General features: G+C 35.6%; 1 protein-coding gene across 2 annotated transcripts in view; it reads left to right on the forward strand.

Moving 5' to 3' along the window:
* The first annotated feature begins 293 nt into the window (after nucleotides 1-293).
* Nucleotides 294-16,337, forward strand: part of SH3BGRL (SH3 domain binding glutamate rich protein like) — a 117,318-nt gene continuing 101,274 nt past the window's right edge. The window contains exons 1-2 of one of the 2 annotated variants that reach the window (XM_045994467.1): nucleotides 294-599; nucleotides 8,891-8,929. In XM_045994467.1, coding sequence (XP_045850423.1) covers nucleotides 555-599; nucleotides 8,891-8,929 — 84 coding nt within the window. In that variant the 5' untranslated portion in view covers nucleotides 294-554. The remainder of the gene's footprint in view (nucleotides 600-8,890; nucleotides 8,930-16,337) is intronic. The other variant, XM_045994469.1, reaches the window with a different exon arrangement.

Here is a 16,337-nt window from a genome sequence, read left to right on the forward strand (position 1 = left end):
AAGTCTTAAAATGCACAAGGCTTTGAAGGCATGGACTCTGAATTCAACACAGAGTCTTCTTTCAAGGAAGATCTGTCTTCTTATTTGCATACATTTCTGAGCAGGAAGTTATGCGTGGAACTTTCACTTTCTGTGGTAAAATGTCTTTCATTCTAATGTAATTTAATTCAATGCTCCCTTTTGTTTTTTCTTTCTCCTCTACCACTTCTTGGGGAGAGAACAGTCAAAAATAAATATTTCAACAGATCTCGCGATGCTATTCGAGATTCCTTATTGAAAGAAAGAAAGAAAGAAAGAAAGAAAGAAAGAAAGAAAGAAAGAAAGAAATGATGCAAAGGAGCCTGTGTTTTCCAGGCTTTGGGGCGGGGACTGCAGTGTTCTGAGCTCACTGAAAGCAGTCAAAGGAGGAGGCGGGACTCGGGCGAGTTCCCCTTCCACCTTCCCCCACTCTTCTCTTCCCACCTCTCTTCCACCTCTACCTCGATTCCAGCCTTTGCTGCAGCTGCTCTCTAGCCGCTTGCAGGACCCAAACGACAACGGCCTTTGTTCCCAGGATGGTGATCCGTGTGTATATTGCATCTTCTTCTGGTTCTACGTCGGTAAGGAGGGTGGGGAAACCGCCTTTGTTTTCCTACACACCAATCTCCTATTGTCCCAGAACCATTAAATTGCAGAAGTTCATCTGGGCAGCTGTTCCTTCAGAGCACACAAGCGCTTATCTTCAGTGTCCTGCCCTTCTCTTTCTTTCCTTTGTTGCTTCGATTTCATTTTTCCGTGGAGTTTAGCATTGTTTGCCTTATGATGTTAGGATCACATTTCTTCTTTGAAGGAAAAGAAAAGCTACTGAGTTTTGGTAGATGGGGAAAAGCGGTGTGTGTGTGTGTATATATATATATATATATATATATATATATATATATATATATATGTAGGGTCTTTAAGGTTAGTGGAAGAAGTCAAGTAAAATCACAGACTGGTGAATTTCAGGAATGGGAAATTTGATATTTGTGTTCTAGGTACTGAGACGAAGGGCTGGTGTGCCGTTCTGTAAGGATGTAAAACATGCGCCGGTTGATGACATTGAGTGGAGTCCTACCGAGGCATTGCGATTATTTTTGAAGTGAGGCCCCTTTAATCAAAGAGTCATTTTGCCAGTGTGTAGGAGAGGGTGTTTAAATTCAGCCTAAAGACTAGGCTGAATGGGAGGTGAAGTTGAGAAAAATGGTGCAAAGTACTGGGTTTTTTTAAAAAAAGCAATGTAACAAGGGACCTGTTTTTTTTCCTTTCCATAGTGTTCCTTATTTTGACTTCTGTTTATTTTTCTCCCAAAGATTTGACTTCTAACAGTTTCTAACTGCTTCAAATATATTGAGATATTCAAATATATTGAGAACTAAAAAGGGAACTAACAAGTAAGTGGCTTGTGTAGTGGTAGACGTCAGCTGTGCTTCTTCAAATGCTAGGACAGCTTCTCCCTGGATTCGTGTGCTTTTAATTTAGAGTAACAATTCTTCAGCAGCTGTGGGAAGCAATAGGATAAACTGGGATGTAACCCGACTGTATATCCATGATAAATGAAAGTGCCTGTTTTTCACAACTCCGGCAAAGCTAACAGTAGCAAGAGCAGATAGAAGAGTTCTGGATGTAGGATGTAATAATTGCCTCCTCTTCTGAGCTTTAGAGCAGCAGCTATTCCATGTTTTTACTGTTGCTGTTTGTTTTGCTTATTTACGCCTAGGTGGGTTTGGGATAAAACTGAAGGTTATGTGAAATCACAAGAACCTTGAACTTTGAAATTTGTCTTCTCTAGACACTATACGTGGATGTGTTTAGACAGTTCTCTGACAGAAAACTTGACATTTTTTAGCAAGTTCAGGTTGAAAACATAAAAATTTCATATTGTCTTTGAACCTCACTTCACGAGCTTCTTGCTTTATTATTAACCACATATATTAATTTTGATATTTTGAAGTAATATTTGAGTTACTCCGAGTCTCAAATCCAATACAATAATTGTAAAATTTTAAAGACCAGCTTAATAACCTTAAATTCCTTATTAGATTGAACAGATCAGGAAGTTAGTTTCATTTTGGGTGATATGCAGTTCCAATACTGCTATTTACTCTTTGCTTTCTTGCTCTTCTACACCTCCCCCAAAAGCAGATTAAAAAATAAACTCCTTTCATAATTTCTGTTAAAGAATAATTGTACCTTTTTCTTTGTTAAGACTTAAGTTTCTAAGAGCCTTAAAAAATGACTGCTGTCTCTTATTATGTACATTGTTAGACTGGATTGCTGAAGACTATACAAATAGGAAATATTTATGCTACTTGTGTTTTGTTTCGATTTTTTTCTTATCAGTAGAGATTTGTATGTTGTTTTACTTAATTATAGTTTTATACCCTGTTATCAAAATTATGCATAATGCCAAAATAAATTATTATTTTTTAAAAAGCATGGGTACTTTTAAATAGTGCTAAAACAGTATAAAGTGAGTATACTTCATTTATAACATAAATAGAGACTATTCAGTTTGCAATACTAAGGTTTTTTCATTAAAATTGCTACCATATAGTTTTTAACACACGATTTAGAAATTTTGGGGCAAAAATCTTAACGGAAATACAATAATTGGTCAAAGTGAGACAGTCCTATAAGTTACTAAGTGTAGGTCTCTGAAGAGCATTTAAAAGAAAGTTTTTGGTTTTGAGTATGTAATCTCTCACTGCTTTCTGATTCATTCTAATGGTTGTTATAAATATAACCAATATTAGATGTTTTATCAGCTAGAGGAGAATCTATGATAAGTCCAAAACAACATTAATTTGTTCTGTTCTTATTTCAAGACTCCTTTTCCTTCATAGACCGATTAAAACAAAACAAAATAGAACAAAACAAAACAAAACAGTTTTCAAGTATTTACTCAACTCTGCACCAATACAATTAACACTTGCTTCTCAAAAGTTTAGAAATGAAAGCAAGTAGGTTGGTCTTGCAATGGTTTTCTTGAATCAAAAACTAATGACATACTATATGGTGATTAATGTAACATAATAATAAAAAAAAAGGAAGTAATAATGGGAACAATTAAGTGTATCAGGTACTATCTCACCTTTTCTTTACAATTTCTAGTCCTGTGAATTAAGTTTATGATTATCTCTATTTTTAAGATAAGTAAATACAGGTTCAGAAAGTTTAAACAACTTTCTCAAGGTCACATAACTAGAAAGCCACAGAACTTGAATCCAACACAAGCTGTTTAAATACAATAACATGTATTTAACCACCAAGAAATACATTGTCCCAGTGATGCATGTAGAGGAGGCATGAGAAGATAAATGTGAACATGAGAGGAGAGGTACAGAAATGACTATCCCCTGTATGTGGAAGAATTACCTGAGCATATACACATACAGGGATTAGAAAAATGAGGAGCTGATGTGGAGGAGGGATAGCATGTCTAAAGTTGAATGTCAGTAAGTGGGGTAAATGACTGTTCACTCACGACCAAGGAGATAAAGAAGACATTCCCATTTGGGACTATTTTTATAGGTCAAGGTATAGAAATTCAGACCTTAATACAGTTTCTTTTTATGGAAATCATTTAGCAGGAATGCAATTCCAAAGTTGTCTGACTATAGGAAGTGATTTCTGCCTGTTAAGAACTGTTTGTGCGTGTCTTGACCAACTGTAACACAGAAGTATATACCTTTTTTGTCAAGATTGTAATGCACTATACATTTATATTTAATGGAAAGGGAGTAGAAAACACAGACCTTGTGTATCTTAATAAATTTCAATAACTTTTAACAAAAATCAGCATTGGGTTTTGATGAGAATTGCTGAGGTGATGATTGTTTGGAGAATTTTAACTGGTTTGGGAGGATTTTTTTCTCATACTTCTTTTTCCTGGACCCATAATAATCTCTGTTTTATGATCTCTATGTATTCTAGGTATGCTTGGTGTAGAAATGTTAAGATTGTGATACATTGACGGTTTCTGAGGGGTTTATTTATGAAATGATATTTAAAAATGATCTCTTTTATGACCGCAAAAACATAAACTATTATCCATGTAAGAAATGAAATACACATAATTTTTTTATGGCAGTGTTCAGTAAACAACTTATGAAAACAAGTAAATAAATGCTTGTGATTGCCAAAGCATGAGTCACTAGTCACAGTATTTTTTTGATTTGAATAATATAGATGTGGAATAAAACACTACAGTTCTTCATTTATATGATTCTCATGTAATTGTATTTTAGGTGGCAGAGTATTTTGCTGCTCTGATTCTGCATTTATAATGAACATTGATTTGATGTATGGTCTTTGTTATAGCTTTCGAAGTTTGTTTGGATGCTGTTTAAAGGTATTTACCTGTTTAAAGGTAAATACTATAAATAGTATTTACAAACTATTTAAAAGAACAAAATCAGGAACTATTCTTTGAATGTTTGGACATACTTTTTGGATGATCTAAACAGTGGAAAATGACAGCATTCTCTAGATTAATGCAGGAACTCAATATCAGTGCTTTCGGGGCACCTGGGTGGCTCAGTGTGTTAAGCCACTGCCTTCCGCTCAGGTCATGATCTCAGGGTCCTGGGATCGAGCCCCGCATCCGGCTCTCTGCTCAGCCTTCCTCTCTCTCTGCCTGCCTCTGCCTACTTGTGATCTCTGCCTGTCAGATAAATAAAATCTTAAAAAAAAATCAGTGCTTTCAACTTGGTGCCCTATATTCGATGACTGACTTCCTAAATTTCACAGCAACAGTGGAAAAGTTTTTGGAATAATTTGGCCCAACTTAAAGATGCTTGGAAAACACAATTATCAGCAATGATGATTCTTGAGCACTTAAAAGTCAAATGGTTTTAGGAAAGAATGTATTTTGGGAATTTACTATAAATTTAGGTTTATGATCTGGTAGAAGAGAAAGATGAAATGGATTCATCTCTAGCTCAAAGACTAGTTTCTCTATTGAGGAGGCATTTTGATCAATATACCTTAAGGTCAATTTTCCCCCTGGATTGGCCTGGGAGGAAAAATAAATTGAAACTCCAGACACATTGAGGTCAAATGTTCTAATTCTCTGTAGTTAATCTCTAAATTCTTCTCTAAAATACACATTGCACGATCAAACATATATCTTTTATAGAAATATTTTCTGCTACTTAATTGAATAATCAAGGCTGAATGTGATATTTCATCTCTTACTGATAAAATTAAACATATTGACAATCTGTCAGTGACTATGACCATCTGTTTGCTTTCAGTTCTGCTTTGTAGCCTACCAGAAAGCCTTTTATGCCTAGTACTTAATGACTTCCTCCAATCCAGATCAAAATTAAATGAAAGTATAATTAGAGAGAAGGGGCAGTTCATTTATGAAGCCTGTTTTTATTAATATGAGAGGTAAAGCTGACATTTTACACTTGGTTTAACAGAATTCTGAGCAAAGGGATTATTTGCTAGTCCAGTCCCTCACATTTTGGCTTTATTAGGTTGTTTGAAGTTTTGCCGATTGCCAGAACATTAGGTAAAGTTTAAATATAAGTTAAAACATATCGTGACAAATTCAAAGATTAGATATTTAAAAGTATTCAGTGTCAGTGTTGTTAGATTTTTTTTTAAGGATTTTGTTTATTTGATAGAGGGAGACACAGTGAGAGAGGGAACACAAGCAGGGGGAGGGAGAGAGGGAGAAGCAAACTTCCAGCTGAGCAAGGAGCCCAAAGACATGGGTCTTGATCCCAGGACCCAAGGATCATGACCTGAGCTGAAGGCATTTGCTTAATGACTGAGACACCCAGGTGTCCCAGAGCTTTTTGTTCTATTACTCATTCATTAACATGACTAATCAAGATTTGACTCTATTAATAGTAAAAGCTAACATTTATTTATGTAACATATATATATGTGTATATATATGTGTGTATATATATATATATATCAGACACTGTGCCCAGTGCTTTACATATGTTATCTTAATTAGTTTTATCTTTATAATAACACTAATAAGTACTATTATTAGATCTATTTCATGAAATTGGAGAGAGTATCTCTAAGACCCAGAAACATTAGGTATATTGGTCAAGATCAATATAAATACTATTACTAGATCTATTTCATGAAATTGGAGTATTTCTAAGACCCAGAAACATTAGGTATATTGCTCAAGATCAAAGAGTTACAAATGACAGAACTGAGATTAGAACCCAAGTTGTTTTGGGGGTGCCTGAGTGGCTCATTTGGTTAAGCATCCAACTCTTGGTCTCAGCTCAGGTTTTGATCTCAGGGTTGTGAGTTCAAGTTCCATGTCAGGTTCTACATGGAGCATGAAGCCTGCTTAAAAGAAAAAAAAAAGAACACAAGTTTTTCTGACTCCAGAACCCACTCTTAAATACTATGTTATTTACACATTCACTTAGTGTATAGGTATTAAACAAAAATTATGTCAATAGTGCATTAAAATCTTGTCATGTGGATGGATCTATAGTTGCCATTTAAGACTGGATGATGCCTGAATAGAAAGAAAAAGACTGGATGATGCCTAACCAGGCAAATGTGTCTTCATCCATACTCTTTACATGAGAGTTAGGTGGGACTGTGGAAAGTAAGGAGGTTGGTTAGTAGCATCAATTTCAGATATATTTTAGTTCTTTTTTTGTTGTTGCTAATAAAATTGCCTAAGGGCATATTTTTAAATAGCATTTGTACCATGTATTGAACCCTTATGATTTTGATTCTCTTCCCTGAACAATTATTTTCATGTTGCTATAGGCCAACATAATTCAAATTCAAATTCAAATTCTTTGGGGTAAATACCTAGTAGTGCAATTGCTGGTTCCTGGGTAGCTCTATTTTTAACTTCTTGAGAAACCTCCATACTGTTTTCTAGAGTGGCTGTAAGAGCTAGCATTCCACCAACAGTGTGAGAGGGCTCCCTGTTCTCTGCATATCTGCCAACATTTGTCATTTCCTAACTTCTTTTTTTTTTCTATTTTAATTTATTTATTTTTTCAGCGTAACAGTATTCATTGTTTTTGCACAACACCCAGTGCTCCATGCAAAACGTGCCCTCCCTATTACCCACCACCTGTTCCCCCAACCTCCCACCCCTTACCCTTCAAAACCCTCAGGTTGTTTTCCAGAGTCCATAGTCTCTTATGGTTTGCCTCCCAACAATCCAATCAAGAAATGGGCAGAGGACATGAACAGACATTTCTGCAAAGAAGACATTTCCTAACTTCTTAATTTTAGCCATTCCGACTGGTGTGAGGTGGTATCTCATTGTGGTTTTGATCTGTGTATCACTGATGCCAAGGGATAAGGAGCATTTTTTTTCATGTTATCTGTTGGCCATTTGTATGTCTTCTTTGGAGAAACATCTATTCATGTCTTCTGCCCATTTCTTAAGTCATTATTTGTTTTTTCGGTGTTGAGGTTGATAAGTTCTTTATAGATCTTGGATACCAGCCCTTTATCAGATATGCCATTTGCAAACATCTTCTCCCATTCCTTAGGTTACCTTTCAGTTTTGTCGAATGTTCCCTTTGTTGTGCAGAAGCTTTTTATCTTTTTTTTAAGATTTTATTTATTTATTTTTTTTATTTGACAGAGATCACAAGTAGGCAGAGAGGCAGGCAGAGAGAGAGAGAGAGGAAGGGAAGCAGGTTCCCCGCTGAGCGGAGAGCCCGATGTGGGGCTCGATCCCAGGACTCTGAGATCATGACCTGAGCCGAAGGCAGAGACTTTAACCCACTGAGCCACCCAGGCATCCCCAGAAGCTTTTTATCTTGATGAAATCCCAATAGGTCATTTTTTGCTTGCCTCTGGAAACGTGTCATTTTGCTTGCCTCTGGAGATGAGTTTAATGAGAAATTGCTCTGGCTGAGCTGGAAGAGGTTGCTGCCTGTGTCTTCCTCTAGGATTTTGATAGATTCCTGTCTCACATTTAGGTCTTTCATCCATTGTGAGTTTACCTTTGTATATGGTGTGAGAAAATGGTCCAGTTTCATTCTTCTACATGGGCTGTCCAATTTTCCCAAAACCATTTACTGAAGTGACTGTCCTTTTTCCATTGGATATTCTTTCCTGCTTTGTTAAAGATTAGTTGAGTTGACCATAGAGTTGAGGGTCCATTTCTGGTATCTTTATTCTCTTCCATTAATCTGTGTGTCTGTTTTTGTTCCAATACCATAATGTCTTGATGATTACAGCTTTGTAATAATAGCTTGAAGTCTAGCATTGTGATACCACCAGTTTTGATTTTCTTTTTCAACATTCTTCTTTTCTGGTTCCATACAAATTTTAGGATTATTTGGCAACTTTCATTCCATATGATTAACAGAGTGCCTTTATTCTGTTGAAAAGCATATGATTAAAAAAAGACAGATAGCATGCTGTTGTATAAAATAGGATTAAGCTTTTTCCTAAATATTTTAAAATCTATATAAATTGTCTCTACTGAAATAATTGTTTTAAGTCAAACAAGGTGGGTTTCTGTACATAAAAGAACAGATTTTGAGGCTACATCAGTGTTTCTACAGTTTATGTCTTAGCTTTTCTCCTCTCAGTATGATGAAACTGTCAGGATACAGCAAGTGTTAACAAGGATGCAGAGAAAGGGGAACCCTCTTATACTGTTGGTGGGAATGCAAGCTGGTACAGCAGCGCTGGAATACAGTATGGAGGTTCCTCAAGAAGTTAAAAATATAAATACCCTATAATGCAGCAATTGTACTGCTAGATATTTACCCAAAGAATATAAAAATACTAATTCAAAGGGATATCTGTACTCTGATGCTTACAGCAGCATTATCACCACTAGCTAAATTATGGAAAATTCAATGGAGATAACAATTTACTTACCTTCTTTCTCTACCAGATCATGAACTTCTTACTGTCCAGAATATACTTATATATGGTAAGTTTCCAAATAAATATTTGTTGATGCATGAATTGATGGCATGTTTAATTCATGTTCAAACGTGTCATTCAAATGGAGTTCTGCAGTTGCTAGTGGGAAGTGTGTGGCTAGAACTTGGGGAAGGTGGTGCTGGAGAATAGATTTTGGAGTCATTCAGAAATAAGTACTTGAAAACAAAGGAAAGAATGAGCTCATTTGAAGGGAGGAATTATAGAGTGAAATGAGAAGAAGGCTAAGAACAAGTACAGGATATTAGTGGATGTTCACATTTAGGATAGGGTGAAAGGAAGCAGGTGCATCAGATAACAGGAGGGTTCATTAAGAGAGATCAGAGTGGCATCCTTTGGTAGAAACTGGAGTACTGATTTAGAAAGGCTCTTAAATTCAAAATAAGGAAATCATTAGTGATCTTGGAAATAGCAGTTTCAGTGGAATGCTGAGGACAGAAACCTGATTAAAAAGTGTAAAGAAATGCATTATATATTGAAGAAGAGGTGAGTAGGTAGGCTAAGATATGAGTAGTTTGGTAAAAAGAAAAAAAGTTGAAAAGAATTAAGTAACATTACCTTAGAGCTATTAAAATAGAACAAAACTAAGTGAACTGGAATTTTGCCTTAAAAAATCCTATTTGTCAGTTTTCCCAGCCTATATTTATCAGAACATTGTTGTTGTTTTATTTCATTGTAGAATCAACTTTAAACTAACTCAATTATTAGTGGCTGAAATATTCAAGAATTATTATTTTAGAAATTATGACAGAGAAAAATGAATATTTGTAATTAGAAAACAATGAAACCAAGTAAACATTTTTATATTATTTGTTGAAATGTCCACTGAACATTTTCTTATCAAGACAGATACAAATTACTTCAGAAAGTATTGCCTTTAAAGTATAAAAGTCATTGCTAATTTCATTACCATATAAAGTCTGTGTTGACTATGTAGTAAAATGTCTTTATTTTTATCTGTAAATTTAAATTACCCTTGTAAGAGAATAGTCAGGAAAGTCAAAGTTCTTACAGAAATTATGAAGAATAGCTGGACAATTTACCTTACTCTAAACTTCAGTAAAAACTAGCTTGACTCTTCAGAAAATATTGTTCTCTAATCTCTAACTTCTATGAGATGGATTATTTTAGTCAAAAGAAAGTACAATTTATCTTTTTTTTTCCAATTTGTTCTTCTACATTTAGTCCTCCACCTCCTAATCTTAACCTAGCTTCCAAAATTTCTGGGCTGACTTGGGATCTGGTGAAAACAACTCAGTAAAAAAGACACAGATTAATGGAAAGAAATTAGAAATTTGAGGCTCCATATAAAATAAATTATTAGATTCAACTTCAGAGAGTTTATAGAGCTCTGGTTTAGTACTTCTACATTGAGCAAACTTAATATGTACACATACACATACTATATAAAAACTTGGCAGAGATACTCAAGTGCTGAGTCTTAGATAGGATGGACAGGCCCAATTCTGGATCTATAGGCTATGATGAGCATTCCCTACTTTTACCCCAAAATTCATTCATTCATTCAGAAAATATTTATTGTCATCTTGAGGACCTCAAGAGTGAAAAGAGCCAGGAATAATCCTCAGCCTCTTCCCTGAGCCAGAATAAGGGAGGACATATAGAGATATTAGTGACCAAATTATATGGTTTACAAGTCACAAGGTATATGTGAGGGGCTTGAAAGTGGAAGTACTTTAGGGACTATTTGTGTGCAAGTTGGTATGCTGTCTCACAAGAATTAGCATTCTCTTACCCTCCAAAAAATGCCCCAAAGTATTTTGTCTACGTCTTCCAGTTGCCCTGACAATGATCTTCACCTTGAATCACTATTCTGCAAGCAGTGATAGTTTAATATTGAATTTAACTTTTTCTCCTTTTTCCTGCCATTTAACTTATATTTATACATTTTGCACTGGTACTATTATATGGTTCTGATTAAAGTCAAATGTAGCAACAATGACAAGTTAAGGATTTGTGGTTTTATTGCCTCTTTCTATCAGTTACCTTGGAATTCTCGAACAAAGCATGCTAGACCTCTATTTTATTACCTCAAAATGTCTTTTAGTCCACTCAATAATCCCTTCACTTTGGAGTCACCCCAGCTTTGATTTTTTGTGTAAACAATTACGCTTTACAAAAATCTAAGGTGTATTCATTAATTCCTTTATTTATAACACCTCAACTGTCTTATTTTTGTCTCTCCCTTTGTGTTCTCTCTGGCTTTTTCCTTCTTTTCCAAGGATTATAGGATTCCCAACTATATATATTTCGTGAGACTTGTGATTCATTGACTTTAAATTAATCTCAAAATCAGCAGTTTATGCACTTTGAAATCAGTAATTTGCTAAAGCCTAAGTATTAGGAATTATTCATTTATGATAGATGACAGTATTATTAATGAAGAGAATCATATGCCATGACTAATGTAAGACCTTTAAAAGATTTTATTCCCATGGGCGCCTGGTTGGCTCAGTCAGTTAGGCATCTAACTCTTGATTTCAGCTCAGGTCATGATCTCAGGGTTGTGAGATTAAGCCCCAGGTAGGGCTTTGGGCTAGGCATGGAGCCTGCTTAAGATTCTCTCTCTTCCTTGCTCTGTGACCCTCCCCATTTCTCCCTCTATAAAAACAAAGCAAACCAAAACACACACACACTCTGTCTCTCACTCACACTTTGGGGCATCTGGATGGTGTGGCTGGTTAAGCACCTGACTCTTGGCTTTGGCTCAGGTCTTGATCTCAGGGTCCTGGGACTTAGCCCTGTATCCAGTACCATGATCAGTGCAGAGTCTGCTTAAGATGCTCCCTTCCAGGATGACTGGGTGGCTCAGCCAGTCAAGCATCTCCTTCAGCTCAGGTCATCATCCGGGAGTCCCAAGAAGGAGCCCTGTATGGGCTTCCTGCTCAGTGTGGAGTCTGCTTCTCCCTCTGTTCCTTCCCCTGTTCAGACTCTCTCTTTCAAATAAATAAAATCTTTAAAAAAGAAAGAAAGAAAAGATACTCTCCCTCTCCCTCTGTCCCTCCTGGCCCCACATTCTCTCTCTCTCTGGAAATATAAATCTTTTAAAAAAAGTTTTAATTTCCAGAAAAAAAATATTCTATCGTGAAATTATTACACGGCTTGCTGTGGTAGAGAAAACACAACTGTTTTAGAACTCTTTACTGAAGGCTGTGAATTTTATTAAAGATTTTATTTATTTGAAGGAGAGAAAGCAAGAGACAGATTTCCAGCAGAGAGCTAGGGGAAGAGGAAGAAGGAAAAGTACACTTCCTGCTGAACAGGAAGCCCGATATGAGCTTGGACCCTGGGATCATGACCTGAGCTAAAGGCAAATGCTTAACAGACTGAGCCATCCAGGTGCCCCAAGGTTGTGATATTTTAATGTTGTTTGATAGTAACTTGTTTGGAATCCTTTGCACCTTTAGTGTACTAATCAATTAGCAAGTGTTGAATTGGGGAGTAAAGGGTAACAGGTTAGAATATTGGGTTAATCTCTGGTTTTTCCCCATTGTAAAATAGAAGTAACTACCTTATCCTTACTTCCCATGAATGTTAGTTAGATTTTTTTTTAATTTTTATTTTATTTTTTCAGCGTAACAGTATTCATTGTTTTTGCACAACACCCAGTGCTCCATGCAATGCGTGCCCTCCCTATTACCCACCACCTGGTTCCCCCAAACTCCCACTCCCGCCCCTTCAAAACCCTTGTTAGTTAGATTTTTAAAAATATGATTAATAGCAAGTACTTTGAGTTCCTTTGAAAAAAAAAATTCATTAGCAGCCCAAAATAATTTGTTAAAACTGTTAAGACAGAATGGCCTTTCTGTTTTTCGTTTATAACTTAGAATTGTACGTTTGTTTTTACTAGTTCAAAATTAGGTTTCAAGAAAATGTTAGCTCGTTGTTTTATTTTTAAATCCTGATATTGACACAGAAGAGAATCCTACCTCTTATTCTTTTTTTGTTGAAAAATGAACTCTTGTTTTAAGAAGAGGTATTGTAGACTTTTCTGTCCTCACTGTTTCTCTCCTTCTTTCTCTTTCTCTCTCCCTCTTTTCCCCTGTCTCTGTTTCTTTTCTATGCCATCATAAGAATGCACAGTGATTTTCAGTTTGTTGAACATGGTATATAATACCAAAGTTGTGTCTCAAAGAGGTTGTATTTTAAGCAAGGAAAAGGATACTAAGAAAAGGTCATACAGGACCTTCAAGTATAGATATTAGAAGGCATTATTTCAGTTCATAATTAATCTGTGACAATCTGAACCTAAGATATTTTATATTTATTAACTTCATTTTTTTGCAAAAAGCTTATTTTGTATCTACCTTACGATCCCACTGTATTTTCCTTAAACTCCACTTTTTTTACATAGTATTATAAAAGTACCCTTAATTATCTTTTGTTCAGTAATTTTTTTTTTTTTTTGTAGTGGTCTTTTTTCCTTCTTTTTCTTCAACTCAGGGATTAAAAACACAGATTTTTTTTTCTTACGTAATTAGAGAAACCATATGGAGGTGTTATTATAGTATCTTCTTAGAGATTGCTGATTTAAAGCTGATCCAACTTCAGTCTTTTCTAAAGAAAACAATGGATCAGATAATAACCTGATTAATGATATGCAAAGTTAAGTAAAGCTGACTTCCTCATAAAGGCCCTGTACAAGTAGAGCCTATATTTCACTCAACACCCAAGCCTTTTTTTTAAGACTTTTGAACGTGAGGTAAGTTCTATAACTCCCCAATACCCATTCCATTAATTCTATGTGATTAAGATTAAGGAAATACAATGATCCTAGTTGGACTGTTAGCCAGTTATGGGTCACTACAAATTATACTGTGAATAAATTCAAGTCCTCAGAAAAAGAAATGTGCCTTAACCTAAGTGTGGGTAGTGAATTATTTTTTTCTGCAAAAAATGAATTCTTTTTTTAATTAGGACTTTGTCAGATTTTTGGAAACCTAAATTCAGCCCAAGGTTCTTTTGGGTATTCGTTGGTGAATCCTTTGGATTTCTAAACATTAGCTGAATTTTTGCTTCTAGGAAAGCCTTTTTTTTTTTTTTTTCATTATGAATGGGGTTATGTTGAAAAGGTTTAACTTGAGAAGTAGGAGGTCATGACTTAGGAATCTCCAAATCCATTAGAAGTTTATACATTTCCAGTAACACCTTGTGCATATTTTTATATCATTGCATATTGCATTATAATGTCCTGCTATTCCCTGGATTCAAGGAGTTTGCTTTGCTTATCTCCATTGTGTTCTCAGACTATATCACAGGGCCCAGTCACCAGAAAGTATGTAATAAATAGATGCTTATGGGATCAATGGATGTTTGAATGAATGCATGCATGAATACATCACTTAATTTATCCCAAACAATAGTGTCTGTGGAATCATGGATTTAATATACTAATTATCTATTTTTTCTATTAAACATTTATTAACATACTATTAAACATTAGTATAAATACGTACAATTAAATAAACATTTCCATTCATGTATTAAAACCCATCTTGTTCCAATCAGTAGAAAGTGTTGTACTAGTGCTGCTCTTGGCCAGACAACTGGGTTTACTATTCCTTAATAGTAGGTGAGGCCAGCTTTGGTCTCACTTCTGTGACTTTGCTCCCCATGTTCCCTCTACCTGAATTATCCTTCTCCACTCATTTCACAGGCTTTGGTCTTACCCATTTGTTACCCCTTTTCACAGATGAAGTCTTCCTGGATATTAAAGTAAGGCAGTTCTCTCTACATCTGATCTCCTTTAGCACATACTGCCTTTGTATTTCATGAGGATGCTCATCATATAGTCTATTGCCTTTTTATGGCTATGTTCTGATCGCTCCATTAAACTCTCTGAGGATAAGAACTGTGTTATATGTCTTCAATCCCTAGCCCATAAGAGATATTTAGTAAATGCTTGTTGATTAGTTATTTTACTTTTATTAATGATGTTGCTGCCTTAATACAGTAAGCAACATTAGTGTAAGATGTTTTTTGTGGAAGATATTGTACATATTGACAAAGCCTAATTCTAGACTCATAGAATCTTTTAGGTAAAATGGACCTGTGGCCCACTCTGTCTAACATTTTATTCAATGCAAACATCTTTTTTTAACAGCCTTTTATTTTCATTTTATTTTTTGAAAAATTTTATTTACTTATTTGACAGAGAGACAGCATGCACAAGCAGGGGGAGCAGCAGGCAGGGGCGAGGGAGAAGCAGGCTCTCCCCCACCGTCCCAATGCGGGGCTTGATCCCAGGATCCTGGGATCATGACTTGAGCTGAAAGCAGACCAACAGAGCCAGTCAGGTGCCCCTACAGCCTTTTTAAATATTTCCTTCTCCATTGATAACTTAACATAGTAATTCTTCAAATATTGTTTCATTGTTAAACAACTCTGGTTAACTTCTACTACTAACCAGTAACTATTCATAACTACTATTATTAACTAATAAGTTAATAAATACAACTTCTACCAATTATTCAAATGTGTTGTTTTGTTTTAGGGGTGCCTGGGAGGCTCATTCCACTAAGTAGCTGCCTTTGGCTCAGGTTGTGATCCTGCGGATCCAGTCCTGCATAGGGCACTCTGCTCAGCAGGGAATCTGTCTCTCCCTGACCTTCCCCGCTGCTGGTGCTCTTGCTCACTCTCTCTCAAATGAATAAATAAAAAATCTTTATTAAAAAATAGTTGTTTCATTGTTAGACAATTCCAGTTATTAAAAGTAATTTTAGGGACACCTGGGTGATTCCATTGGTTAAGCATCTGCCTTTGGCTTGGGTCATGATCCCAGTGTCCTGGAATAGAGCTCCACATCATACACCCGGCTCAGCAGGGAGCCTGCTTTTCTATCTGCTCCTCCCCACACTCATTCTCTCTCTCTCAAATAAATATTTTTTAAAGTAATTTTAAATTAAGTAAAAATATGGTTCATTTGAACTTCCACCTGTGGTCTGAATTTTTTTTTTTTTAATTTGGAACTAAATCATCTCTTTGATATTAGATCCCTTTACCTAAGGTAAGACCCACATCATGACTTCTTGCAGTTTTTTGAAAATAGTTTTTGAATATCTGTCTGCAGACTGATTGTTCTTAGTTCTTTCAAATATTCCACATAATGCATATATTTTGTCTTTTAACATCCTGACTGTGAGTTTCTAATTTAAGTCTCACTAACTATCTTTAAAGCGTTTAATCCTGAAACCTTGGTGTAAGTATTCAGTGTAGTTTGGGATATATACGCTTATACTTCTGAGAAATTTAATGAATTTTAATAAAAGCATATTAAGATGAGTGATGTGTTCAGGTTGTCCCTGTGACTGAGAGAGACTCTGATGGCAACAACACTTGGAATAAATGTGACAGAGATAAGAGCTGTGCTTAAGTTT

This window comes from Meles meles, chromosome X, assembly GCF_922984935.1.
Source record: "Meles meles chromosome X, mMelMel3.1 paternal haplotype, whole genome shotgun sequence".
In the NCBI taxonomy this organism is placed as follows: Eukaryota; Metazoa; Chordata; class Mammalia; order Carnivora; family Mustelidae; genus Meles; species Meles meles.